General features: G+C 51.4%; 1 protein-coding gene across 13 annotated transcripts in view; it reads left to right on the forward strand.

Annotated features, from left to right (window-relative positions):
- The first annotated feature begins 426 nt into the window (after positions 1-426).
- Positions 427-22,411, forward strand: part of LOC125130716 (apolipoprotein L3-like) — a 63,253-nt gene continuing 41,268 nt past the window's right edge. For 8 of the 13 annotated variants that reach the window (XR_007135778.1, XR_007135774.1, XR_007135771.1 and 5 more), the window contains exons 1-6: positions 427-1,287; positions 10,519-10,607; positions 10,780-10,882; positions 14,523-14,643; positions 18,687-19,587; positions 21,391-21,527. Coding sequence is in view for 4 of the 13 variants with exons in the window: in XM_047786399.1 (XP_047642355.1) it covers positions 10,855-10,882; positions 14,523-14,643; positions 18,687-19,548 (1,011 nt within the window). In the remaining 9 variants the exon portion in view is untranslated. Of the gene's footprint in view, positions 1,288-1,931; positions 1,996-10,518; positions 10,608-10,779; positions 10,883-13,226; positions 14,049-14,522; positions 14,644-18,686; positions 20,331-21,390; positions 22,201-22,411 lie in introns of those variants that run through there. The other 5 variants (XM_047786399.1, XR_007135779.1, XM_047786401.1 and 2 more) reach the window with 5 other exon arrangements.

A 22,411-nucleotide genomic window follows, 5' to 3' on the forward strand; every position in this document is an offset into this window, starting at 1 on the left:
TGCATGGCTTAGAGGCTGTAGGACCTGCTCAGTTTCTTTATGCGTAAAATGGAGCCAGCAATTCCTGGAGCTGACGGGAGGGTTAAACAGGAAATGTGTGGCTGGTGCCAGCTCAGCACCTGGTGCCTGCTCAGCCCTCCGTCCACCGCAGCTCTTTGTCCAGGAACCAAACAGAAAACAGGACTGGCTTTCTGTTTACAGGTTTTCTGGTTGCCAGCACCCTGCCTTTCCTACAAGATTGCTCCACCTGGAGAGAAGATCTGTTGTCAAGTGGAAACAAACCTGGGTAGAAAAACGCACTCAGCCCTTCTCCCAAGCTTCTGCATCCATCCAAACGGCATTGGCCGCCAAGGCTGGGCCTCCTCGGGCAGGTCGCTGGGACCTGAAAGTACTGGTGCTGTCCCTGCCATCAGGGAACAAGTCTAGAGGGACCCGACCAAAGGAGTGGAGGCCCCTCTCCCAGATTCCATGGCAGCAGAGCGGGGGACAATGGACTCCACAGGGGAGGGTCCCGGAGGGCTTCTCAGAGGAGGCGATGTCAGCTTTGGGCTTTGGAAGATGAGCATGATTTTTCCAGGTGGTAGGAGCAGGTGTTCCTGGCAGAGAACCAGTGTGGGCAAATGCCTAGAACTGGCATGGGCGTGACATTGAGCAGCCACAATATGATAAGTATGCAGTGAGCATCTGGTATATTCTGGGACTGTGCCAAGTGCTTATGGCACAAAAGTGAGTAAGGGAGGCAGACTGAGCTGAGCTAAGGACACCCTGGAATGTCAGGGCTGGGGTTGTTCTCTAAGGGGTCAGCAGGGCAGATGGGAATAGCCCAGGGTGGGGCCTGTGGGCGGGCAGAGTGTTTGTTTGACCTGGGCGACTCAGAAGAGAGAGCTTTCATTTTCTCCTTCGATTCTTCAGCTCTATCTGGGCCCAGAGGGTGTGTCTGGTTATTGCAGAGACGCCCAGCTGGGGACCAGATCCTCACAGCGAGAGGAGCTGCTTCGTGCTCACCCTCAGCCCAAGGAAGACTCCTGGGTAAGCAGGGGAGGGGAGGACCCCGCCCACCTCCCCATCCTCAGGACCACTTTCTGAGAAAAGCGTGGTTGTCACGGATTTACGGAGGAAGGGAAACCAAAGCTCCGAGAGCCCAGGGAGTGGAGCCAAGGCCACACATTGAGCAGCGGCAGAGCCTGGGTTTGGAGGCAGGCTTGTCTGACTGCTTCCTCCCACCCCCCGGGCCCCCAGGCAGCACAGAGCTCGGTGTGCCCAGCTCCGGATCTGAACTCCTGAGACGTGAGTGGTGACCCCAGGAGTCTGGTGGATGTGGGGGTGCTCAGCCCTCTGGGGAATTTGGTGGAAGCAGAGGGGGTGGAGGAGGGTGGGGGTCAGAGCCTCTCCTTCTTTTGGTTTGTTTTTGGTTTTTGTATTTTCCAGGGCCGCACCTGTGTCACATGGAGGTTCCCAGGCTAGAGGCCGAATCGGAGCTTCAGCTGCTGGCCTACGCTACAGCCATAGCTATGCCAAATCCTTAACCCACTGAGCGAGGCCAGGGATCAAACCCACAATCTCATGGTTCCTAGTTGGATTCGTTAACCACTGAGCCACCACAGGAACTCTGGAGCCTTTCCTCCTTGTGTCCTGGCCTCCTGGAGGCTGTCCCCCGGGTGCAGTGCTGAGGCTGCTTGTGATGGGGATTTCTTTTTTTTTTCTTTTTTCTTTTGGTCTTTTTGTCTTTTTAGGGCCGCACCTGTGGCATATGGAGGTTCCCAGGCTAGGGGTCGAATTAGAGCTGTTGTCGCCGGCCCACACCACAGCCACAGCAATGCCAGATCCAAGCAGCATCTGCAACCTACACCACAGCTCACAGTAATGCCAGATCCTTGACCTAGTGAGCAAGGCCAGGGTTTGAACCTGCAGCCACATGGTTCCTAGTCGGATTCCTTAACCACTGAGCCACAATGGGAACTCCAGAGGATTTCTTTTGAGATACAAGGAATCAAGGTTTGTTCACCCACCCTGAGTGTCTGGGGATAAGGGAGGGACAGGAGAGCAAGCAGGGAGATGGGGGCTTTGCCTTCCTGTCCCCGCTCCGGCCTCGGCTCAGGATGTGGTGGTGGGAGATGTAAGAGGTGGTTCTGTGTGTCCGGAATCAGAAAAACGGCCCGGGGGGTGGACGTGAGAAGGGATCATGGCAGAATAATCCCCAGCAGGATCCCTGTTTTCTCTTCTCTCTCTCTCTCTTTTTTTTTTTTTTTTTTCTTTGTATGGCCTCACCTTCAGCATATAGAAGTTCCCAGGCTAGGGGTCAAATCAGAGCTATAGGTGCCGGCTTGCACCACAGCCACAGCCACGCTGGATCCGAGCCGCATCTGGGACCTACATCATAGCTCAAGGCAACACCGCATCCTTAACCCACTGAGCCAGGTCAAGGATCAAACCGGCATCCTTATGGATTTTGGTCAGGTTCTGAACCTGCTGAGCCACAGCAGAAGCTCTTCCCCGGTTTTCTTAAGATAAAAATCTATACACTCAGGTGCATAACAGGATGTGTGTGCGCTCGGATCTCTGTTTATCTAAGCAGACACACCTAGAAACTTGGGGGTTGGTAACATCGTTTTGTCCCTCCTAAAATACCACTGCCAGAAGGCCTGGTGTTGGCCTCGGTTCTGCCCATTGAGAGCTGTGTGAGCCTGTGCGAGTTGCTTTTCCAGGAGTTTTTTGGTTCAGATTGCTTACCTGGTTTTTAAAAATTGGTCTCAGTCTTTTCATGTGGATTTTAGGCTCTCCGTGTTGTGGATAGGCACCTTTGCCTCCCGTAGCTATTGCAGACAGCGTCTCCTGGTGTCATTGTGTAATGACCTGGTTTATTGCTTCTTTTGCAATTTTTAATGTTGAAGAGGTCAAATGGGTCTGACTTCCTTTATGGCTTTGTGTTTTGGTGAGAAAGATTTCCTCAACTCAACAGTAGTTTTTATCGTTTATTCCGGTACCTTTGTAGTTTGTTTCTTTCTGGTTTACACTGTAATCCCTTTGAGATTGACGATTGGCTGATGGATCGATTGATTGATTAGAAGTTTTTGGTTTTTCCCTCTTTTTCTCCCTCCTCCTCCCCCTCCTTGGCTTCTTCCTCTCCTGTGCACCCCGACTTCTTCCCGCTCGTTTTTCTTCTCCTTCTTGAAGTAGGACACATTTAAAGGACATCTGCAATGGTCAAAAAGAGCACAGTCTTTTTCGTGTCTTCAAAAGCACCTCCAGTGCAGAAAGGCATTGTTCAGAGTTTAGCTGGGACCCATGTTTTTCTACACTTCTCTCTTCCTCGTAAAAATATCACGGCTGGAGTTCCCGTGGTGGCGCAGCGGAAATGAATCCAACTAGGAACCAAGAGGCTGCGGGTTCGATCCCTGGCCTTGCTCAGTGGGTTAAGGATCCCGCATTGCTGTGGCTCTGGTATAGGCCAGTGGCTACAGCGCCGATTCGACCCATAACCTGGGAACCTACATATGCCGCAGGAGCGGCTCTAGAAAAGGCAAAAAAAAAAGAAAGAAAGAAAGAAAAATGTCATGGCTAGAGCAATGAGATTTGAAAAAATATGGGGTGTTTCGTGCTTCTTGAAAGAGTGTTCTGAGAAAACCTTTCACAAATTGACATGGGGCATAGCAAACGCATGTGGTTTTTCTGTAAAAGTTTAGTGGCAGGGGGTGATCTTTTGGAAAGCAGGGGATGCCCATGAATGCAAACACTCAGAAACCTGATAGAACCGTCAAAATACACTACATCAGTGTGTGAAATCTGAGTCAGTGTTATTTCGTCTCTGCCAGAAAGAGCTTTTCATCAAGATAGAGAAGAAAATACATGGAATGACTTGACCGCAGGTGAAACAAGGGTTGTGCTGCTTGTTTCATGTCCCTACACCCCCTTTTTTTTAGCCAGGCCGTCCCCAGAGGCCCTGGAGCAGGAGGTGCAGCAGAGAAGAGACAGGGCCCCTGGCGGGGTGATTGGCGCTGAAGAAATGCCACACAAATAGAACGCAAACAGGAGGGAAGGGGGCAGAGCACAACCTTTAAAAGAATGACATAGCCCTTGAGGATGTGACAAAATATCTGGTTGGTGCCAACTAGGTCCAGGATGGTGGATGATGAGGCTTCCAGTGAAGCTGGAGCCTCAATATAGCATTATAACGTATTAGCGTCTAAATGACATGGCCAAAATGCCAGGACATAAAAGTGCCAAAAAAGTGGGGGGTAGCCCAATTCCTGGAAATTCCAGCCCTTTCCCCAAAATAGTTGGAATAATCCTCCCACTCATTAGCCTATGAAATTAGCCCATAAAACTCACCACCCCATATTTTGGGGTCTCTGGCCATCTGAGACGGCCTATACCCTATCTCAATAAATCTGCTTGCTTTTTACCTATCGCTTTGTCTCTCGATGACTGCCTTCTGCATTGAGACATAAAGAAGTGAACATCAGTACATCCTAAGACCAGCCATGTGACTTTAATGAAGACAGCGGATTTGCAATCTAGTCTGTACTGATAGAAAGCAAGCCAGTTGTTGCTGGGGGTGGTGGGGTCAGGAGAATAAGAGGCAAGATTACAGTGGGGCAAGAGGAAATAGGTGGGGTGCTGGCTGTACTTCCTCTTCTGATTCTGGTAAGAGTTTTCTGGGTGAAACTTACACATCAAAACTTATGAAATTTTAAATGCATAGTTTATTAATTGTGTTTAGTTTGTTGTGCATCAATTAAACCCAATAAAGCAGTTAAAAAAAAAAAAAAAGACAGCAGTTTCAAGTCCCAATCTGGGTGTTGTAGGGTTTGAGTCCCAGTCTGTTAGTTCAAGTCTGAATCTGAGTTGTGCAGTTTCAGAACATTAGCCAGGAAAGTGTAACATCCAAGGGGCCCCTGGACAGTCACTGGGGGATGGCAGCAGGGGGAGGGACTTCCAGGCTGGGCTTCGAAGGACAGGTAACCGTTCCCAAGGTGAGGCAGGTAGGGAAGGCATTGCAGGGGGAGGAGCAGCCTGAGCAAAGGCCTGGAGGCTGGGGGGTAACCAGAGGCAAGGCATCCAGGAGTCCCCCAGCAGGCTCTGTGCAGTCAGGGAGTGCTGAGGAAGGCAGGGGTGGGAACAGCCAGGAGGGCCTGGGTGCTGGGCTCAGGACTTTGCTGTTGTTGCTTTAAGGCTGCACCTGCAGCATATGGAAATTCCCAGGCTAGGGAACCAATCGGAGCTGCAGCTGAGACCTACACGCCAGCCATGGCAACACTGGATCTGAGCCGCATCTGTGACCTATGCCACAGCTGACGGCAACACCGGATCCTTAACCCACTGAGCAAGGCCAGGGATCGAACCCATAGCCTCACAGAGACAACAGCAGGTCCTTAACCCAGAACTTCAGAGTTAAGGACTTTGAACTTGATCCTGTCTTAACCCTTCCTTTCGCTCAAAGGAGGCTGCCCTGCAGGCAGGTGGAGGCAGATGCTTTGCTGAGAATCTCTGTCAGCCATGGGGCTGACAGGGCTCCGGGTCTGCCCACGCAGCCAGGCAGGGACAGGCTTCTCCATGGTCCTCCCTTCTCCCGTGACGGCCTTTCCAGGAACTGACCAATCAAAGCTAATCCAGGAGGACCCTGTCCAGGAATGAAGCTGGAGCAAGCCCGTCCAGCATCCACACCCAGCTGAGGCCCGAGACAAGGCTCAGGGCCAGGCCAAGAATGTCACAGGAGGGTGGGAAGGATGAAGTCAAGGTCGCAGCCACATTTACAAACATTCGGCATCATCCAGGATTCACCTCTTTCTGCCCACACCCGCCTCCGCTCTCTGCCTTGATTCCCGATTTCGTGTTGCATGATTTTAGAGGCTGCCTGGCTCCCGGGATCAGGCAGCATAGGAGGCAGAAGGAGGAGGCCGGGGGCCAGCCGGCTCTCCTCTCCCACCTGTCCCTTACAGCAGGGAGCCCCCCAGGACACCCTCATCTGAGTCCCCCTGTGTCTTCTTAGTCAGGATTGGGTCAGAGTCACCCCTTGCCTCAGGGGGACCCAGCAAACACATACCTGGTGTCCAGGCCCAGGGATGAAAGGCAGGAAGGTGGAGGGGGAGGCCGGTGGCTTCAAGGGTGGAATTGCACCCAGGGCCCCGGGACACTACATGTTAAGATTGAGTCTGAGAGCAAAGATCAGCAGCTGGAAATGGACCAGCCAGAGAATGACCAGTGTGAGGGCGGCTTGGAAAGAGAAGGGAACCTGCTTGGAGGTGTCCTCCCCCTGCACCACCCCCCCCCGGCCTGCTATTTGTTTGTTTGTGGGTTTTTTTTGGGGGGGTTGCTTTTTGCACCCTTGGCATATGGAAATTCCCAGGCTAGGGCTCAAATCAGAGCTGCAGCTGCCGGCCTACCCCACAGACACAGCAATGCAGGATATGAGCCACATCTGTGACCTACACCACAGTTCACAGCAAAGCCAGATCCTTAACCCACTGAGCGAGGCCAGAGATCGAACCTGAGCCCTCATGGATAGTTGTCGGATTTGTTTCCCTTGAGCCATGGCAGGAACTCCCTCTTGCACTGTTTATCTTCAATCGTCCCTCAGTGTCTTTCAAAACTATGCTTCATACGAGGTATGATATCAAGTCCCCTGTCCACAGAGCCCTCGACTTCTCATTCCAGTCTGGATTAGAGGCTCTCTAGGTCTGCTGCTTATGCCTGCGCTCATCCTTGGCTTCCCATCTCTGTGGGTTGATTTTCCTGATTCCTGGATCCTACATCTCTCTCTCTTTTGGTTATTCTCCACCCCAATCCATCAACACACCACACACATGCATAGAGACCCCCCTTTTTCCCCTGCAGCTCACTCCCAATTAACTTTCTAGAAATGACTGTGATTGCTAACTTTTTAACTTCCCCATTCAGCTCCATTTTTTGGTCATTTTTTGTTTGTGTGTTTATTTAATTTTCTGGAAGCTTTCTTTGCTTTTCATTCTCAAATTTTCTTTAGAGTTCTTTTGTAAGACCCTATTATTTCCTGGTGTCTCTCTCTTTGGGGCAGGGGGTGTCCGTTTCATTTTTCCCCCCTTTACAGTGCATCTTGTTCTCATTTTATGATTAAAATATGCTTTTAATCTCCCTGAGGACAAATGTTCGAGCTATTACAATTTTTCTATTGCCAGGAGTTCCTTGTGGCTGAACAGGTTAAGAGCTTGATTAATGTCTGTGAGGATGTGGATTTGATCCCTGGCCACACTCAGTGGGTTAAGGTTCAGGTGTTGCCACAAGCTGTGGGGTAGAGATATGGCTTGGATCTGGCCTTGCTGTGGCTATTTTGTAGGCCTGCAGCTGCAGCTCTGATTCAACCCCTAACCCAGGAATTTCCATATGCCACAGGTGTGGCCCTAAAAAGAAAAAAAAAAAACAATTTCTATTTCCAAAACTATCCATATCTGATATTATTCTTCATCTGTTTATCTTAGTCGCCCTTTTTTTTTGTCTTTTTGTTGTTGTTGTTGTTGTTGTTGTTGTTGCTATTTCTTGGGCCGCTCCCGCAGCATATGGAGGTTCCCAGGCTAGGGGTTGAATCGGAGCTGTAGCCACCGGCCTACGCCAGAGCCACAGCAACGCGGGATCCGAGCCACATCTGCAACCTACACCACAGCTCACGGCCACGCCGGATCGTTAACCTACTGAGCAAGGGCAGGGACCGAACCCGCAACCTCATGGTTCCTAGTCAGATTCGTTAACCACTGCGCCACGACGGGAACTCCCGCCCTTTTTGACATTGTTATTTTTCTCATATATCTGATCTCGGATTGCCCATTCGTATTTAAGAGAGGAAGGTTGACTGATAAGCTTCCCAGAGGAATGACTGGATCCCTAAATGCCAGAATATAGAAGTATTTTTTTCTGGAGTCTTCCCTCTTTTTGTTGTTTTGTTTTGTTTTTGCTTTTTAGGGCCATACTGGCGGCATCTGGAGATTCCCAGGCTAGGGGTCCAATTGGAGCTACAGCTGAAGGTCACAGGCACAGCCACAGCCACCTCAGATCTGAGCCGCATCTGTGACCTACACCACAGCTGGCAGCAACGCCGGCTCCTTAACCCACTGAGGGAGGCCAGGGATGGAACCCACATCCTCATGGTTCCTAGTCGGATTTGTTTCTGCTGCGCCACGACGGGCACTCCACGGAGTCTCTCAGTTGTGATATCAGCCCCCCCACCCCCCACCCCCACCCCCGGTGTGGATGTAAGTGCAAAAGGGACGGGATGTGGGGTTGGTGAACTTATCTCCTGTTTTCCCCTCTGCCTCCCTCTCATCTGCTCTCTCTCTGGGGCTCTGTCTGGCAGAACGTTCTTCTTGCCTGTCCACCCTCTCTTTCTGACTGTCTCTCTCCTTCCACCCCTCTTAATTCAGCTATCGCTTCTCCATCCAAGTAGTCTTCAAACTTTTGTTGGCTACTCTGGGCTCCTGTTGCCCTCATTCCCGTTTTTTATTAGGAGCAGAGTGAGGAGAGGCAGGGTGTATGTTCTTGAGCCGGGTGAGTGTGTTGGAAACCAGTCAACCACAGACAAAAGCTCTTTCTCCTCCTCCCACTCCTACTTCCCCTCCCCTCCCCCTCCCCTCCTCTTTCTTCTTTTTTTTTCTTTTTCAGGCTATGCCTGTGGCAGATGGGGAGTTCCCAGGCTAGCAGTCGAATCAGAGCTGCAGCTGCCGGCCTCCACCACAGCCACAGCAATACAGGATCCAAGCTGCCTCTGTGACCTACCCCACAGCTTGTGGCAAGGCCGAATCCTTAACCCACTGAGCAAGGCCAGGGATCGAACCCCCATCCTCTTGGATACTAATCGGGTCCTTAACCTGCTGAGCCACAGTGGGAACTCCAAGATTTCTGGCTTTGGGCAAGTCAGGCAACATCTGTGCTTCAGCTTCCTTACCTCAAAGTGGGATTACAGGGGTTCACGCCTCAAGGTCACTGGAATGATACGAGTTATCATTTTTAAAGCCTTAGAGCAACTACTGGTGCAGAGCAAAGACCACGAGCACAAGCCACTCTTATCATTCGCTGTTATTAGACCTTCTAGTACTTTTACCATCGTTTCAGTCAGGTCTCAGGAGGGGCAGTTGATAAACCGTTCTTTTTCCTTCTTACGAAAGCAGGTAAACATCGTCAACATTTGCTTTCTCTCCTCATCTCCCAAGGCAAGATAAGCACAGTAGAACTGAAAGAAATTCTCTTGATATAAAGATCTGCTATTTTCTTAAAAAAGACTACTAAGAACAAAACTGAAAGGAGGCACAGGGTCACATACTGAGTGTGAAAGTCGTTGCACAACAGGGTGACTCCAGGGAGGAACATTTTTAGATGCTGATACCCTCGGACCCAGTCATTCTATTTCTAGAAACAGCTTAAGGAAAGAATCTCAAATGTAGGCAAAGTTTCATGCAGGAAGGCTGCTCTTTGCACTGTTATTTACATAAAGAACAAGAAACAACTCCAAGTCCAGCAGGTAGGGGAGGAGAGCCAGGGGCACTGGGCACCATCAGGGTGCTTGGCAGCCCACTGCAGGGCTGCGGGGACTGGGCTGGGCCCGTGGAGTCCAGACCCTTGTGAGAGAAAGGCTGATGCAAAAGCAGGGAGTGTGTGGGCTATGGGAAGCTGCAGGACAGGAAACTGATGCAGGCAGAGACTGGAGCTCCAGGGGCAACATGTCATGTTGGAATGAGGAGTCAGGACCCACCAACAGATCCACAGATATTTCTGTATATTCATGGGAGTAAAGCTTAGTCATCACAAACGTGGGATTCGGATCTGAAAGAGTTGGGTTCTGGAGTTCCCATCGTGGCTCAGTGGAAACGAATCTGACTAATATCCATGAGGACGCAGGTTCAATCCCTGGCCTCGCTCAGTGGTTTAAAGATCTGGTGTTGCCATGAGCTATAGTGTAGGTCACAGACGCAGCTCAAATCTGGCGTGGCTCTGGCTGTGCTGTTGGCTGGCGGCTGTAGCTCTGATTTGACCCCTAGCCTGGGAACCTCCATATGCCCTCAGGTGCAGTCCTAGAAAGACAAAAAAAAAATTCTTTTTCTTTAAATTTAAAAAAAAATTAAAAAGTAAAATATTTCAGCAAAATTAGAAAGAAGGAAAGAGAAAGAAAGAAAGAGAAAGAAAGAGAGAAAGAGAGAAAGAGAGAAAGAGAGAAAGAGAGAAAGAGAGAAAGAAAGAAAGAAAGAAAGAAAGAAAGAAAGAAAGAAAGAAAGAAAGAAAGAAAGAAAGAAAGAAAGAAAGGGAAAGAAAGAAAGAAAGGAAAGAAAGAAAAAGAAAAAAAAAGAAAAGTTGGGTTCAAGTCCAGGCTCTGGCACGGATGTGAAAACTTGGGCTGAGTTTACGTGAGTTTCAGGAGCCCTGCTCATCAAAGACACTGGATCAGTATTAACTATTGCCAATGAGTAAACACTAATGTTCCCAAACCACAGGTGATTTCCAGAGTATTCCCTTCCTCTCTTTTCTTCTGAGTTTGGTCTTGTGGCCTCTCTAACTTAGCAGCTGGCTGTCCCTTGTCTGATGAGCTTCTCCTTGGGCCCCAACGGGAGAACAGGCCTCTGACTTGGCTTGGAGGGAGCTGGAGGGAGGTGAGTCACTTTCCTGAAATAGCAGCCAGCAGAGCCCAGGACACCGAGGAACCCGCTGGGTGGAGGCCGCTGGGCCCTGGGGGCTGTGCCTGGGGGATCTGCAGGAGACCTGTCCCCTCGCTGCCCCTGCTCACTCAGGGTCAAGGCCACAGTCTGTTTTCTCTTCCCCAAGGGCGAAGCCACACCTCGTTCCAGCCTGACCCAGACGGAGCGGAAGGGAGATTCCTGAGACCCTGCGGCTGCCACCATGAGCTCATTAGTCTTCTGCTGCTTGGGTATCTAGCGTCTCTACTCTGTGGTTCCTCCTCGTGACCTAGAATTGAGGGCGGGTCCTCCAGGCTGAGTGAACCTAGAGAGGAATCACCAACCAAGAAGAGGATTGATAAGCGTCCCTGAGCTTATCAGCTTGCCCAGAGGAACCCTGGCATTAGAGTTAGGTCCCAGGGGCCTGTCCCCACAGCCTCCTTCTTGGCCCCCTCCTCAGGGAGCCACAGCCAAGGGGCTCCCTCGCTCCCCACCCGCCACCCAGCAGATGGCCCAGAAGTGAGGCCAGGACAGCCCACGGGGAGGGGGGACAGCAGACCTGGTGGGGGTGGTCCCTGAGGCCAGGCGGGGCAGGGAGAGGAGGTCCACCAGCAACCCTGGAGGCCTGTCCTGGACTCTCCCTGGGTCCCAGCCCCCTCCAGCCCCCTCCTGCTCCCCGAGCCTGGGGAGTCCCCAGCAGGGGCCGTGTCCTCCAGCGCCCACCCTGCTGTCACCCCCACAGCTCTGTGAGGGTCAGTGGCCCACTGAGCTGAACCTGGTCTGGCCTTGGCCACTTCCCACCTGTGTGACCTGGAGCGACTCACCTGACCTCACCTGTGAAATGAGACCATTATTGCCCCGTGTCGTTATGAGGACTGACGCATCGTGTGTCTGTGCCCTGGGCCAGTGCCTGTCACGGTGCAGGTCCTCCCTAAGGGCTGTGGCTGAACCCCCCACCTGCACTTGGTTAGTTCTGGGGGGGGGAACCGCCCCCCTCCTGCAGAAAGCCCCCGTCCCCGCCGCCCTGCTGTGTTAGGACCCCTGCCTGGTGCTGCCATGGCAAAGCACCTGGTTGCCAGGTGGGATGGTCTCTGACTCTCCTGATCTCAGATACCCCTGCAGAGACCCAGGCCCTCAGTTACTTGCCCCACCCCCCCCACCCCAGTTAATCAATATGCAGATTTAGGGCTGGGGGTTCCCTCCTTGGGAGCCCTTGTTTCCTTTTTCCATTAGTGAAACAGGAAAAAGAAAAAAAAAGTAAAAACAAAAAAACCCCCAGGAGTTCCCGTTGTGGCGCAGTGGTTAACGAATCCGACTAGGAACCATGAGGTTGTGGGTTCGATCCCTGCCCTTGCTCAGTGGGTTAACGATCCGGCGTTGCCGTGAGCTGTGGTGTAGGTTGCAGACACGGCTCGGATCCCGTGTTGCTGTGGCTCTGGCGTAGGCCGGTGGCTACAGCTCCGATTCGACCCCTAGCCTGGGAACCTCCATATGCCGCGGGAGCGGCCCAAGAAATAGCAACAACAACGACAAAAAAAAAAAAAAAAACCAAAATTGGAACAGTTCTCCAAGCACTCAAATCAACACTACCTTTACTGCCTTTTTTCTTTTTTTCTTTTTTGCCTTTTCCAGGGCCACATTCGTGGCCTATGGAAGTTCCCAGGCTAGGGGTCGAATCGGAGCAGTAGCTGCCGGCCTATAACACAGCCACAGCAACGCGGGATCCGAGCTGCATCTGCGACCTACACCACAGCTCACAGCAATGCCGGATCCTTAACCCACTGAGCAAGGCCAGGGATTGAACCTGCAACCTCATGGTTCCTAGTCGGATTCGTTAACCACTGCGCCATGACGGGAACTCCTTTTTTTTTAAACTGTCTTTTCTTAAGTCCTTTTTTCTCAGGACTGCTTCTCCCCCCACCCCCTCACTGCACTGCCTCAGGAACCAAATCAGACCCTCCGTGGAACCACCCATGAAAGCAAACGAATCAGGTTGAAGGATGAGAGAGGGGAGGGCAGGCCCCCCGCCTCCGCCGCCCCCGCCGCCCCGGCAAACTCACTCCAGCAGTTTCTGGAAAACTTGCAGGAAGGCTGGGCTGGTGGTTTCCTGAGGATAAAGTCTTCCTCCAAAACACTAAAACATGGCAAATTCCTGTTTATAAATGGTCTGGCTTGGGGCCAGTGGAGCCAGGTGGGGGAGCTTTGTTCCCTGGGGCCAGCCTGGAGGAGAGAAGGGTGATAAGGACTGATCACTGGGTCAGAGTTGAGGGGTCCCCCCCCCCACCTGAGGAATCCCCCTCCCCTCCCCATCCTGGAGTGTCTGTGATTAGCAGGAAGAATCCTCTTCAGTTGAGTTCTACTCGATGGTGTGTAGCCAGAAACTCTTTTTTATTTTATTTTATTATTTTTTAAAATTTTTTGGTCTTTTTGCCTTTTCTAGGGCCGCTTCCGGGGCATATGGAGATTCCCAGGCTAGGGGTGGAATTGGAGCTGTAGCTGCCGGCCTATAACACAGCCACAGCAACGCGGGATCCGAGCTGCGTCTGTGACCTACACCACAGCTCACGGCAATGCCAGATCCTTAACCCACGGAGCAAGGACAGGGATCGAACCCGCAACCTCATGGTTCCTAGTCGGATTTGTTAACCATTGTGCCACGACGGGAACTCCAACCCTTTTTTAAAATTGAGGTAACATCGGTTTAGAGTATTACAGAAGTTTCATGTGCACAATGTCATATCTCTACTTCCGTACCCGCTGGGGTGTGCTTACCACCAAAAGTTAGCTACGAAGAATCAATCCCCCTAGCATACTATGGTGTAGAATGAAGACCTCACAGGAGTTTTTAAAATGTAAGGAGGCTTCAAAGGAAGGTCAAAGAAATGTCTATCAGCTGGCCTTGGATTCAACCCCTGTGCTTTCTGCCTGCTGGCCTTGGGCAGTTTCAGTCTCACTTTTTTCTTCCATGAAGTAAGAATAACACCTCTTTGTGTGAATGTAGCAGGAAGCCCATTTCACAAGTTCCAACCCACACTTAAATACAGACTGGTAGCCAGTCTGTTACCAGCAATTCCACAACCTTCGTGTCCCCGAAAACCACACTTTTTTGGCAGCTCGTTTGGGCAGGAACCTTGCCCTGTACTGACCTGAGACTGTTTAGTCATTACATTCTTTTTCCCCTTTCCTGTGAATATTCATTTGCCTCACTGTCAAAACATGAAAGAAAGCCTTTATTGACAGGGGGCTGGCCAGACTCTGCGATGCAGTTGGTAACTAATAAGCCGTATTGTCCTGTATTCATTTGCTTTCTAAAGGATTAAAATGTTAGGTTCCCAAAGACATCTAAAACCCAGGAATTAGGTGATTAGTTCTGGAAACTGGAAATCCAAGATCAAGATACGGCAGGGGTGGTTTCTGGTGAGACTATCTTTCCTGCCTTGCGAATGCCCACTGCCTTCTCCCTCCATGCTCCATGGATGTTCCTCGGGGGTGGGGGGCAGCGAGGGGAGGGGAGAAAGAGACAGAGGAGGTGGTGGAGAGATAGAGGAGAGAGAGAGAAAGAGATGGGGGGGGGGAACCACAGAGGAGAGGGAGAGAGAGAGAAAGGGGGTGGGTAGAAAATCTGGTATCTCTTCTAATAAGGACACAATCTTATTGGATTAGGGCCCCACATCTATGACTTGATTTCATTGTAACTATCTGCTTAAAGGCCCTAGGTTCAATTGCAGTTACCTGGGGGTCAGGGCTTCATCTTACGGTTTTGGAGGGGGACACAGTCATAGCTCCAGGTGGCTACTGCTCAGGAAGATGAATTTTAACCACTGCATACTCATACCATTTATGTTCCACCACAATCTTCTAATTAAAACCCCCCCCCATTTTCCCTTCTAGATATAGAGGACTTTTTGAAGGCTGTCATTAAGTGTTTGCAAAATGTAATAAAGAAGGAGGAGATGAAACGTCTGTTCACTCAAGTCCTGGACAGAATTCTGGCTAAGATCCGTTTGCCCAGGTAATCTGCACCAGAGCTCCAGGAAAGTCACCCATATCCCCCTGCCCCTAAGCTAGTTTCTTCCCAGCAGGCACCTGCTGCAGGCAGTATCCTGTCACTAGTGTTGAGAATGTTCGTCCTTAAGGTTCCATGAGGAGTATTTCCTCCACGTCATTTGCTGGCCATGAATGGCGTCAGGTTGAGCAGAGGTGAAACCTGCAAGGATGCAGCAGGTTGTGTGACCCTGGACAAGTTATTATTATTATTATTATTATTTTTTGGTCTTTTTTCCTTTTCTAAGGCCAATCCTGTGGCATATGGAGGGGTCTAATCAGAGCTGTAGCCGCTGGCCTACCACAGCCACAGCAACATGGGATCTGAGCTGCATCTACGACCTACACCACAGCTCATGGCAATGCTGGATCCTTAACCCACTGAGCAAGGCCAGGGATCAAACCGGTAACCTCATGGTTCCTACTCGGATTCGTTAACCACTGCGCCATGACGGGAACTCCTGGACAAGTTACTTAACTACCCCCTGCCTTAGTTTCTTCATCTCTTCAATTTTATTGTGAGGAGCTGAGATTGTGCATGGAAAGTGCTTGGTGAAATTGCTGACACATAGTAGGTGCTCAATTACTGTTAGCTTTTAAAAAGTTTCTTGGGGAGTTCCTATCGGGGCTCAGTGGGTTAAGAACCCAATATAGTGTCCGTGAGGATGCGAGTTCAATCCTTGGCCTTGCTCAGTGGGTTAAAGATCTGGCATTGCCACAAGCTGTGGCATAGGTCACAGGTGGGGCTCAGATCTGGCATTGCTGTGGCTGTGGTGTAGGCCAGCAGCTGCAGCTCCAATTCAACCCCTATGGAAGGGGAACTTCCATATGTTGCAGGCCCTATCAAGAAAAAAAGAGTTTGCCGGAATTTCCGTTGTGGCACAGTGGTTAACGAATCCAACTAGGAACCATGAGGTTGCTGGTTCGATCCCTGGCCCTGCTCAGTGAGTTAACGATCTGGTGTTGCCATGAGCTGTGGTGTAGTTCACAGACGCGGCTTGATCTTGTGTTGTTGTGGCTGTAGTATAGGCCGGTGGCTACAGTTCCAATTCGACCCCTAGCCTGGGAACCTCCATATGCCGTGGGTATGGCCCTAGAAAAGACAAGAAAAAGAAAAAGAAAAAGAAAAAAAGAGTTTGTTGGGAAGAGACAGGGGCCAAGGGCCTTGATCTTAGAATCAAGCAGGACTTCCAGTGGCACAAGTCAGAAAACCTGATGTCATGAGTTTGTGTTCCTGGGATTCTGGCTAGAGCCCTTTGCTCCTCATCTTAAGAATTGTACAAACAGTGCAGGATCCTGCTGCCCCAACAGGCAGGGAGGCTGGAGGGGAATTGGATTGGGCTGAGCTGGTACCTGGTTCTACCTTGGCCCAGCTCTGGAACCCTGGTTTTATGTCTCGAGTCTCAGCTTTGTCATCTGAACAATGGGGATAGCAACTCAATCTGATGCATGGTGGGAGTTCCCGTCGTGGCTCAGTGGTTAACAAACCCAAGTCTCATCCATGAGGATACTGGTTCGATCCCAGGCCTCTCTCAGTAGGTTAAGGATCCAGCGTTACTGTGAGCTGTGGTGTAGGCCAGTGGCTACAGCTCCAATTGGACCCCTAGTCTGGGAACCTCCATGTGCCACAGGTGCAGCCCTAAAAAGGCAAAAAATAAAAACCAAAAACCGGTGGATGGTGGCAATGGCCTTCGAGTGAACTGCAGGGTCAGAGGTGGGGAGCCACGTGCAATCATCTCATCCAAAGGCCCAGGAGACCTGGACCACGGTCAGACCTGGGGGTCAGGATGGAGCAGAGGGGTCCGAGGTGGAGGAGGAATAGGAAGGCTTGGGCAACAGGGCCAGGGCTGGAGTGAGGCGAGTGGACCCCCGGACACCGAACTGCAGGGGCTGCTCACCTGGCAGAGATCCCCTGAGTGGGAGAGGGGACATTTCTTCCCTCCCTGACCTGGTCCCCTCCTGCCGGGCATCCAGGGCCTTGGGTGACCGTGTCCTCCACACCCTGCCTGGGAGCTGGGGGTTCTCCCTGCCACCCGGGCCCCTCTTCTGTTCTACGCAGGGTAGCCCTGACCGGTGGGAAGGCAGTGTGGCCTGGGGACAACTCCAACATTACAACGAGTGGCTGCCAGTTCTGCATAATTTGAGAGCCTCTGAGCAGACTCACGAGTTCCCACCAACGAGGAAACTCTTCCTTCCACTGGATGTCCACGTGCAGGTCTCTTCAGGCCGAGCAGTTCTTAGGGATGATTCCCAAAGTCTCTTGACTCTTTCAGAGGTTCCATAAACTCGCCACGGCCTTGGTGTGCAGGCAGGTGAAGCTGTCACCAGCTAAGGTATGGGTTAGGCTGGGGACCCCTGAGACGCCGGCGTGCTGGGTCAGGAGTCAGCGAGGTGGGCCCGAGGGGCGCCAGGGTAATAGCACATGTCCTGCTTCCCAGTCAGCGGGGACAGTGGGTGGACCCGTGACCTTCAGCGGGGAAGGCCAAGGGCACGCGGCTTGGAAGACAGCAGCTGCCGGGCAACCGGATCATTAAGGCCTCTTCCAGCTCTGAGTTTTTAGTGTTTTAGAAGAATTCCGAGTAAGCAGCAGTCGCCCGTCTGCCACCCGAGGCACAGTCCTCGGGACTCTCCTTACATTTGACACCAATGGCAAAGGTGGGGGCTTCCCCAAACCCCTCTCGGGTGCGAGAGCTCCCTAGAGGGAGGTGCAGAACTCACTGGAGCTGTGGTGGCCCCCGTTAGGGTGTCTGCCAGGGCAGGATGTGGGTGACCATCAGCCACAGGGCAGAGTCTGGGAGGGTTTCGAACGGGCAGCTCCCGTTGTCCTCAGGACGCACGGCTGTCCTGTGTTCAAGGGGAACAGGGCCCATGGAGGCCTGCCCGGCAGGGATGCTCCCCTTGTTTAAAAAACAAATGCTTCCGACCCTTGTTCAAATGATAAGGAAGACGTTACTGAGGCCCATCGTGAGAGGTGCCAAGACCATCGCCGTGGAGGAGAGACTGGGCTCAAAATCAAATGCGTCAGAGACAGCTGGGGACTCGTCGCCAAGGAGCAGGGGCTGCCGGGGTGGATGGAAGGTTACTGGGAGGAGACGTCAAGGGTGGGGACCCCTGTTAAACTTTCCCAGGAGGGCTAAAAGGAGGTCAAGGACCTGTGCCTCAAAGGGGACCCGATGTCCAGAGTGCCGGTGGGACGTTCTCCCTAGAGTGACCTGGAAGAGTTCTGGCTGAACCTGGGCGATAGGGGCCATCGAGGACACGGGTGTGAGGTCAGGGTTTGGCGAGAAGGGGGCTCAGAAGAGCCTGCCCCAAGTTTGGTCAAGGGGAGAGTCTTTTCCACCGGAGCCTCGGTGTCCGGAGTTTTGCTGGGGCTCCATCACATGCTGCCTGCACGGCTGACCTGCTGTCTCCAGCCCCTCCCGGGGCTCAGGCTACTGTCCCAGGGTCCAGCTCCTCCAGAAATTATTCCCCGTGTCCAGCTCCTCCAGAAAGTATTCCCCGTGACCCAGAGGCCCCATCGCCCATCGCCTTGTGGGGCTGCCCAGTGGCCAAGGGCCCAGGTGGACAAGAACACTCCTCTCAGCCAGAACATTCCAGGGGCTCAGGGGTCACTACCAGTAGCCAAGGGCAGCGAGCAGGTTAACGCCTCACCCCCACCAAGTTCCTCTGAATGAGGGATTTCTGCTCCAGTCCCACTGTTCTTTGTTCATCTGTGGAGTTCATCCCCCACACACTCTTTGGAAGCGATGGTGTTGATCTGGTTCTGAGGCATCTATCAAATACCTACCTTAGGTTAAGCTGAGGTGACATTTGCTTATTTATTCCATGATTGAATACGTCTATGGAGCATCTACAAGTCACAAAACAACATGTATTTAATGTTGAAGGAAAAAAATTTCCTTCTGTAAACTTCTTTTTATTTTAATTGATAACAAAATCCCTGTGATTTGTCAAACCCGTTTTATGAACCTGCACACTGTCTTCCTCACGCCTTGACCTTCACTGTTACAGGGAAGAGGCAGATGCACTGCGTGAGTATCTGGAGGAGCGGGAAACAGACTTGAGCATGAAGAATAAAGAGCAGCTGGATATAAAGAGGTTTTTGATGAGGTTCCCTCACATAAAACTGGAGCTCAAGGAGCGCATAGGAAAGCTCCATGCGCTTGCGGACAAGGCTGACAAAGTACACAGGGACTGCACCATCTCCAAACTGGTGGCCACCTCCGCTGATGCTGTGTCCAGCATCCTGACCATCGTCGGTCTGTCTCTGGCACCCGTGACAGCAGGGGTCAGCCTAGCACTCTCTGCCACTGGGTTGGGGCTGAGAATAGCGGCTTTTGTGACCAGTGTGTCCACCGACATTGTGGACAGGATCAGTCTTTCATTAAGAGAAACTGAAGCCAGTTGCCTTCTGCCAACTGACATCGAAAAATGGCACGTGGTCGTGCAGGTTCTAGTTAGGAACACCCCCAAAATTGTTGACAATGCACGGGTACTTGCAAAAGCCATAGAACGCGTTGAAACCAACATTAGAGCCATGCAGCGGGTCAGAGTCAACCCTTGCTTAGAAGCTCGTTCAAATCTCTTAAGGACCGATGAGGGAATCGAAGCCTTAAGCAGCATACCGAGGAAGGCAGCTTTCAGAGGCAGTGCTCTGGCAATGACCAAAAACGCCCGGATCATGCCTATAGCCAGTACAGGTGTCGGCCTTCTGGTGGACGTGGGCTTCCTGGTGAAGGAGTCAATCCACTTGCACAAAGGGGCAAAGACACAGTTGGCTGAAGCGCTGAGGCAGCGTGCCCAGAAGCTGGAGGATCTCACCTGCATCTGTGACAGTCTGCAGGAGGGCCCGACTCCGCCACCCCCAGAGTAGTGCACGGACCAGACCCATGTCCAGGGCCAAGACTAGGAGGTGCCTTTGTTTGAGGGGGGAAGAAGGGTCAATGTATCTATGGAGCTGAGTGCAGCAGGGGAGGAATTGATGCAGATGGCAGCTGGGTGCAAGACAAGGAAGGGGCGTGGAGCCTGCAATAAGGGAGGAGAGGGGACTGGAGAGAGAGGGGAATGGGAAAAACCATCAATTTTGGACTAAAAAAGACACTGAGGCATGATTAAAGACAAAGGCAGGGAGGAACAAGCAATGAGAAGGCCAGGAATACCAAAGCGTTCTGGCGGTGGTCTCTAGCCCTGCTTTTCCAGTATCAATGCACGTTGGACTTCCAGCTGATTGATGTAATTAGGCAGAGACTTTTTTTTTTTTTTTTGGCTTCCCTGTGGCACATGGAGTTCCCAGGTCAGGGATCAGAACCAAGCCGTCGTTGTGACTTAAGCCACAGCTGCGGCAACTCTGGATCCTTAACACACTGTGCTGGGCTGGGGATTGAACCTGTGTCTTGAGTGCTCTCAAGACACCGCTGATCCCATTGTGCCACAGTGGGAACTTCAGGCAGTGACTTCTTGATGATGTTAATGGCAGTGGCGATGACAACACGGTGGGTGGATCGTTTGACTTGCTGCCAGTGGCTCTTTGGGGCCGGGGGTGATTGAGAGACTAAAGTTCCCAGGATATTCCAAATGCTGTGTTGGAACAGAGGTTGACTTGAAAAGAAAGAGAGAAAGGAAGGAGGGAAGGAAGGAAGGAAGGAAGGAAGGAAGGGGAAGAAAGAGAGAAAGAAAAGAAAGACATATAGGAAGGAAGGGAAGGAAGAAGGAAAGGAAGGAAGGAAGGAGGGAGGGAGGGAGACAAGGAGGGAGGAAGGAAGGAAGAGGAAGAAAGAAGAGAGAAAGAAAGACATATAGGAAGGAAGAAAAGAAGGAAGGAAGAAAGAGGAGAGGGAGAGAGAGAAAGGGAAAGAGAGAAAGAAAGAGAAAAATGAAACCAGACAGCAGCAATGGGTCAAGGAACTTTGTTTTGTGTCAAGGAGATGAACCAGCCTGGGGCCAGCAGAGGCAGCCTCTCTGAACCTATGTCAGTTGAGATTCCTTTGGATTTTAAGCAACAGAACCTGCGTCTGGCTATGTCAGCACAAAAGAGAGTACCTTGGAAAGGAACTAGGGCAGGTCAGAGAATGGAAAGAAGCACAAGCTCTGCACAGTTCAGAAAGGACAGGAAGCAGGGCAGGTCCAACTCCAGGAGCTTATGGTTGGCCCCGCCCCCTAGGCCCCTGCCAGCAGGTGGCTTAGGTCCCCAGTGTCAAATCGCAGGAGACAGAATAGCTTGACATTACCTCGGTGTGGGAAGCCAGAGAGACCAGATCCTGCCTTCTCTCTGCCACCTCCTGTCATCCAGGGCTCATGCTCCAGCTAGGTTTAACTCATTGGCTCTTTCCATATGGGTCCAGATTCTGGAGCAAGCAAAGCAAAGACTAAGTGTCCTTAGGACCAATTCTGGGAGTTCCCTGGTGGCACAGTGGGTTAAGGATCTGCTGGTGTTATGGCTCGGGTTGCTGCTGTGGCGCAGGTTCAATCCCTGCCCAGGGAACTTCCACATGACTTCTGAAGAGGGGAAGGGTGATGGGAGTGCCTGCATCCTGCACCACTGGGGATGGTATCTGAAGGTGGCAGAAGCAATAGTGTTCTGAGGAAAGATGAGTGTTTTGCTCTCTGCCCTTAACACCATCGTGGTGTCTTGGCTTACACATATTTTCCAAGCCTGGACTCCAGCCTCCTCTTATGACAGTATTCCAGTAAATACATTTTTTTTTTTTCCTCTAAGAAATCAGAATTGGTGTCTTTCCTTGCAACTAAGAAGACTGATGGATACGTCCAACAGCTGGATCCTGTTTTTACTTCCTTCGTTAACAAGACTATCTTAGGAACAACAATTTCTGTGAAGGGTTTCAACCTACGAAGGTTTGTGAACTCCTACCATTGTTTTCCAGGACAGGTCACTGGAGATCAGACAAACTGGAGAGGTGAATACGTGTCTCATAGGGGTCACCGCCCTTCTCTCCTTGATGATGGCACCAATCTCTGCCATGTCTCCAAGAAGGCGGCGCAGATTTTGCTTGAAATAGTTGGCTAGAAATGTAAAACCCAATGGCCTCCACCAGTATATCTCACGGCAATAGCCCCTACTCATGGGTTTGGGGGGACAGTCTGAAGCTTCCAAGAATTTCCTTTCCAATTATATACTCAGGAGCCTGGAAAATGGTGGCCAAGGTGGAGGTAGCATCCCAGTGGACCTAAGGTGAGGTGAGCTCAACTCAGATACCCGCTTATTACTGACCACTGTAATCAACCCCTCTGTCCAATAGACCGTGGTCCGGGTCATTCTGGGTTACTCTGGGTCCCAGTAATTAGTGTAAACTCGGAGCCAGTACCAGCAGTCCTGGGTAGGTTGCGTTTCCTTTAACCAGCGCTAAACCGCGTCCGCCAAGGACCATCAGAGCAATGAAGACAGGTTTATGTTCCACCTTCCTCCGTGAAGCCTTAGACTCCACCCCACACATTCTCTCCAGATGTGTTGATTAACTTTAGACTTCTGGGCTCCATAACCTAAGAGAATAGATAGGAGTTGTTTTAAGCCTCTGAGTTTGTGGTCATTTGTTATAGCAGCCACAGGGAATTAGCCTGTGGCGCTTCCCCATCAGTGCCTTAATCGTCGCCGAAAAGCTCTCGTGAGGATGGAACTCATCATGTGAATCAGCAACCTCCGGGATCCGCTTCTGAATTTAGTTTTTATAGGACAATTTTTCAACCACAAATATAAACAGCTAGACTCTCTTTCATGCCTT

Source organism: Phacochoerus africanus, chromosome 7 (assembly GCF_016906955.1).
Source record: "Phacochoerus africanus isolate WHEZ1 chromosome 7, ROS_Pafr_v1, whole genome shotgun sequence".
Taxonomy (NCBI): Eukaryota; Metazoa; Chordata; class Mammalia; order Artiodactyla; family Suidae; genus Phacochoerus; species Phacochoerus africanus.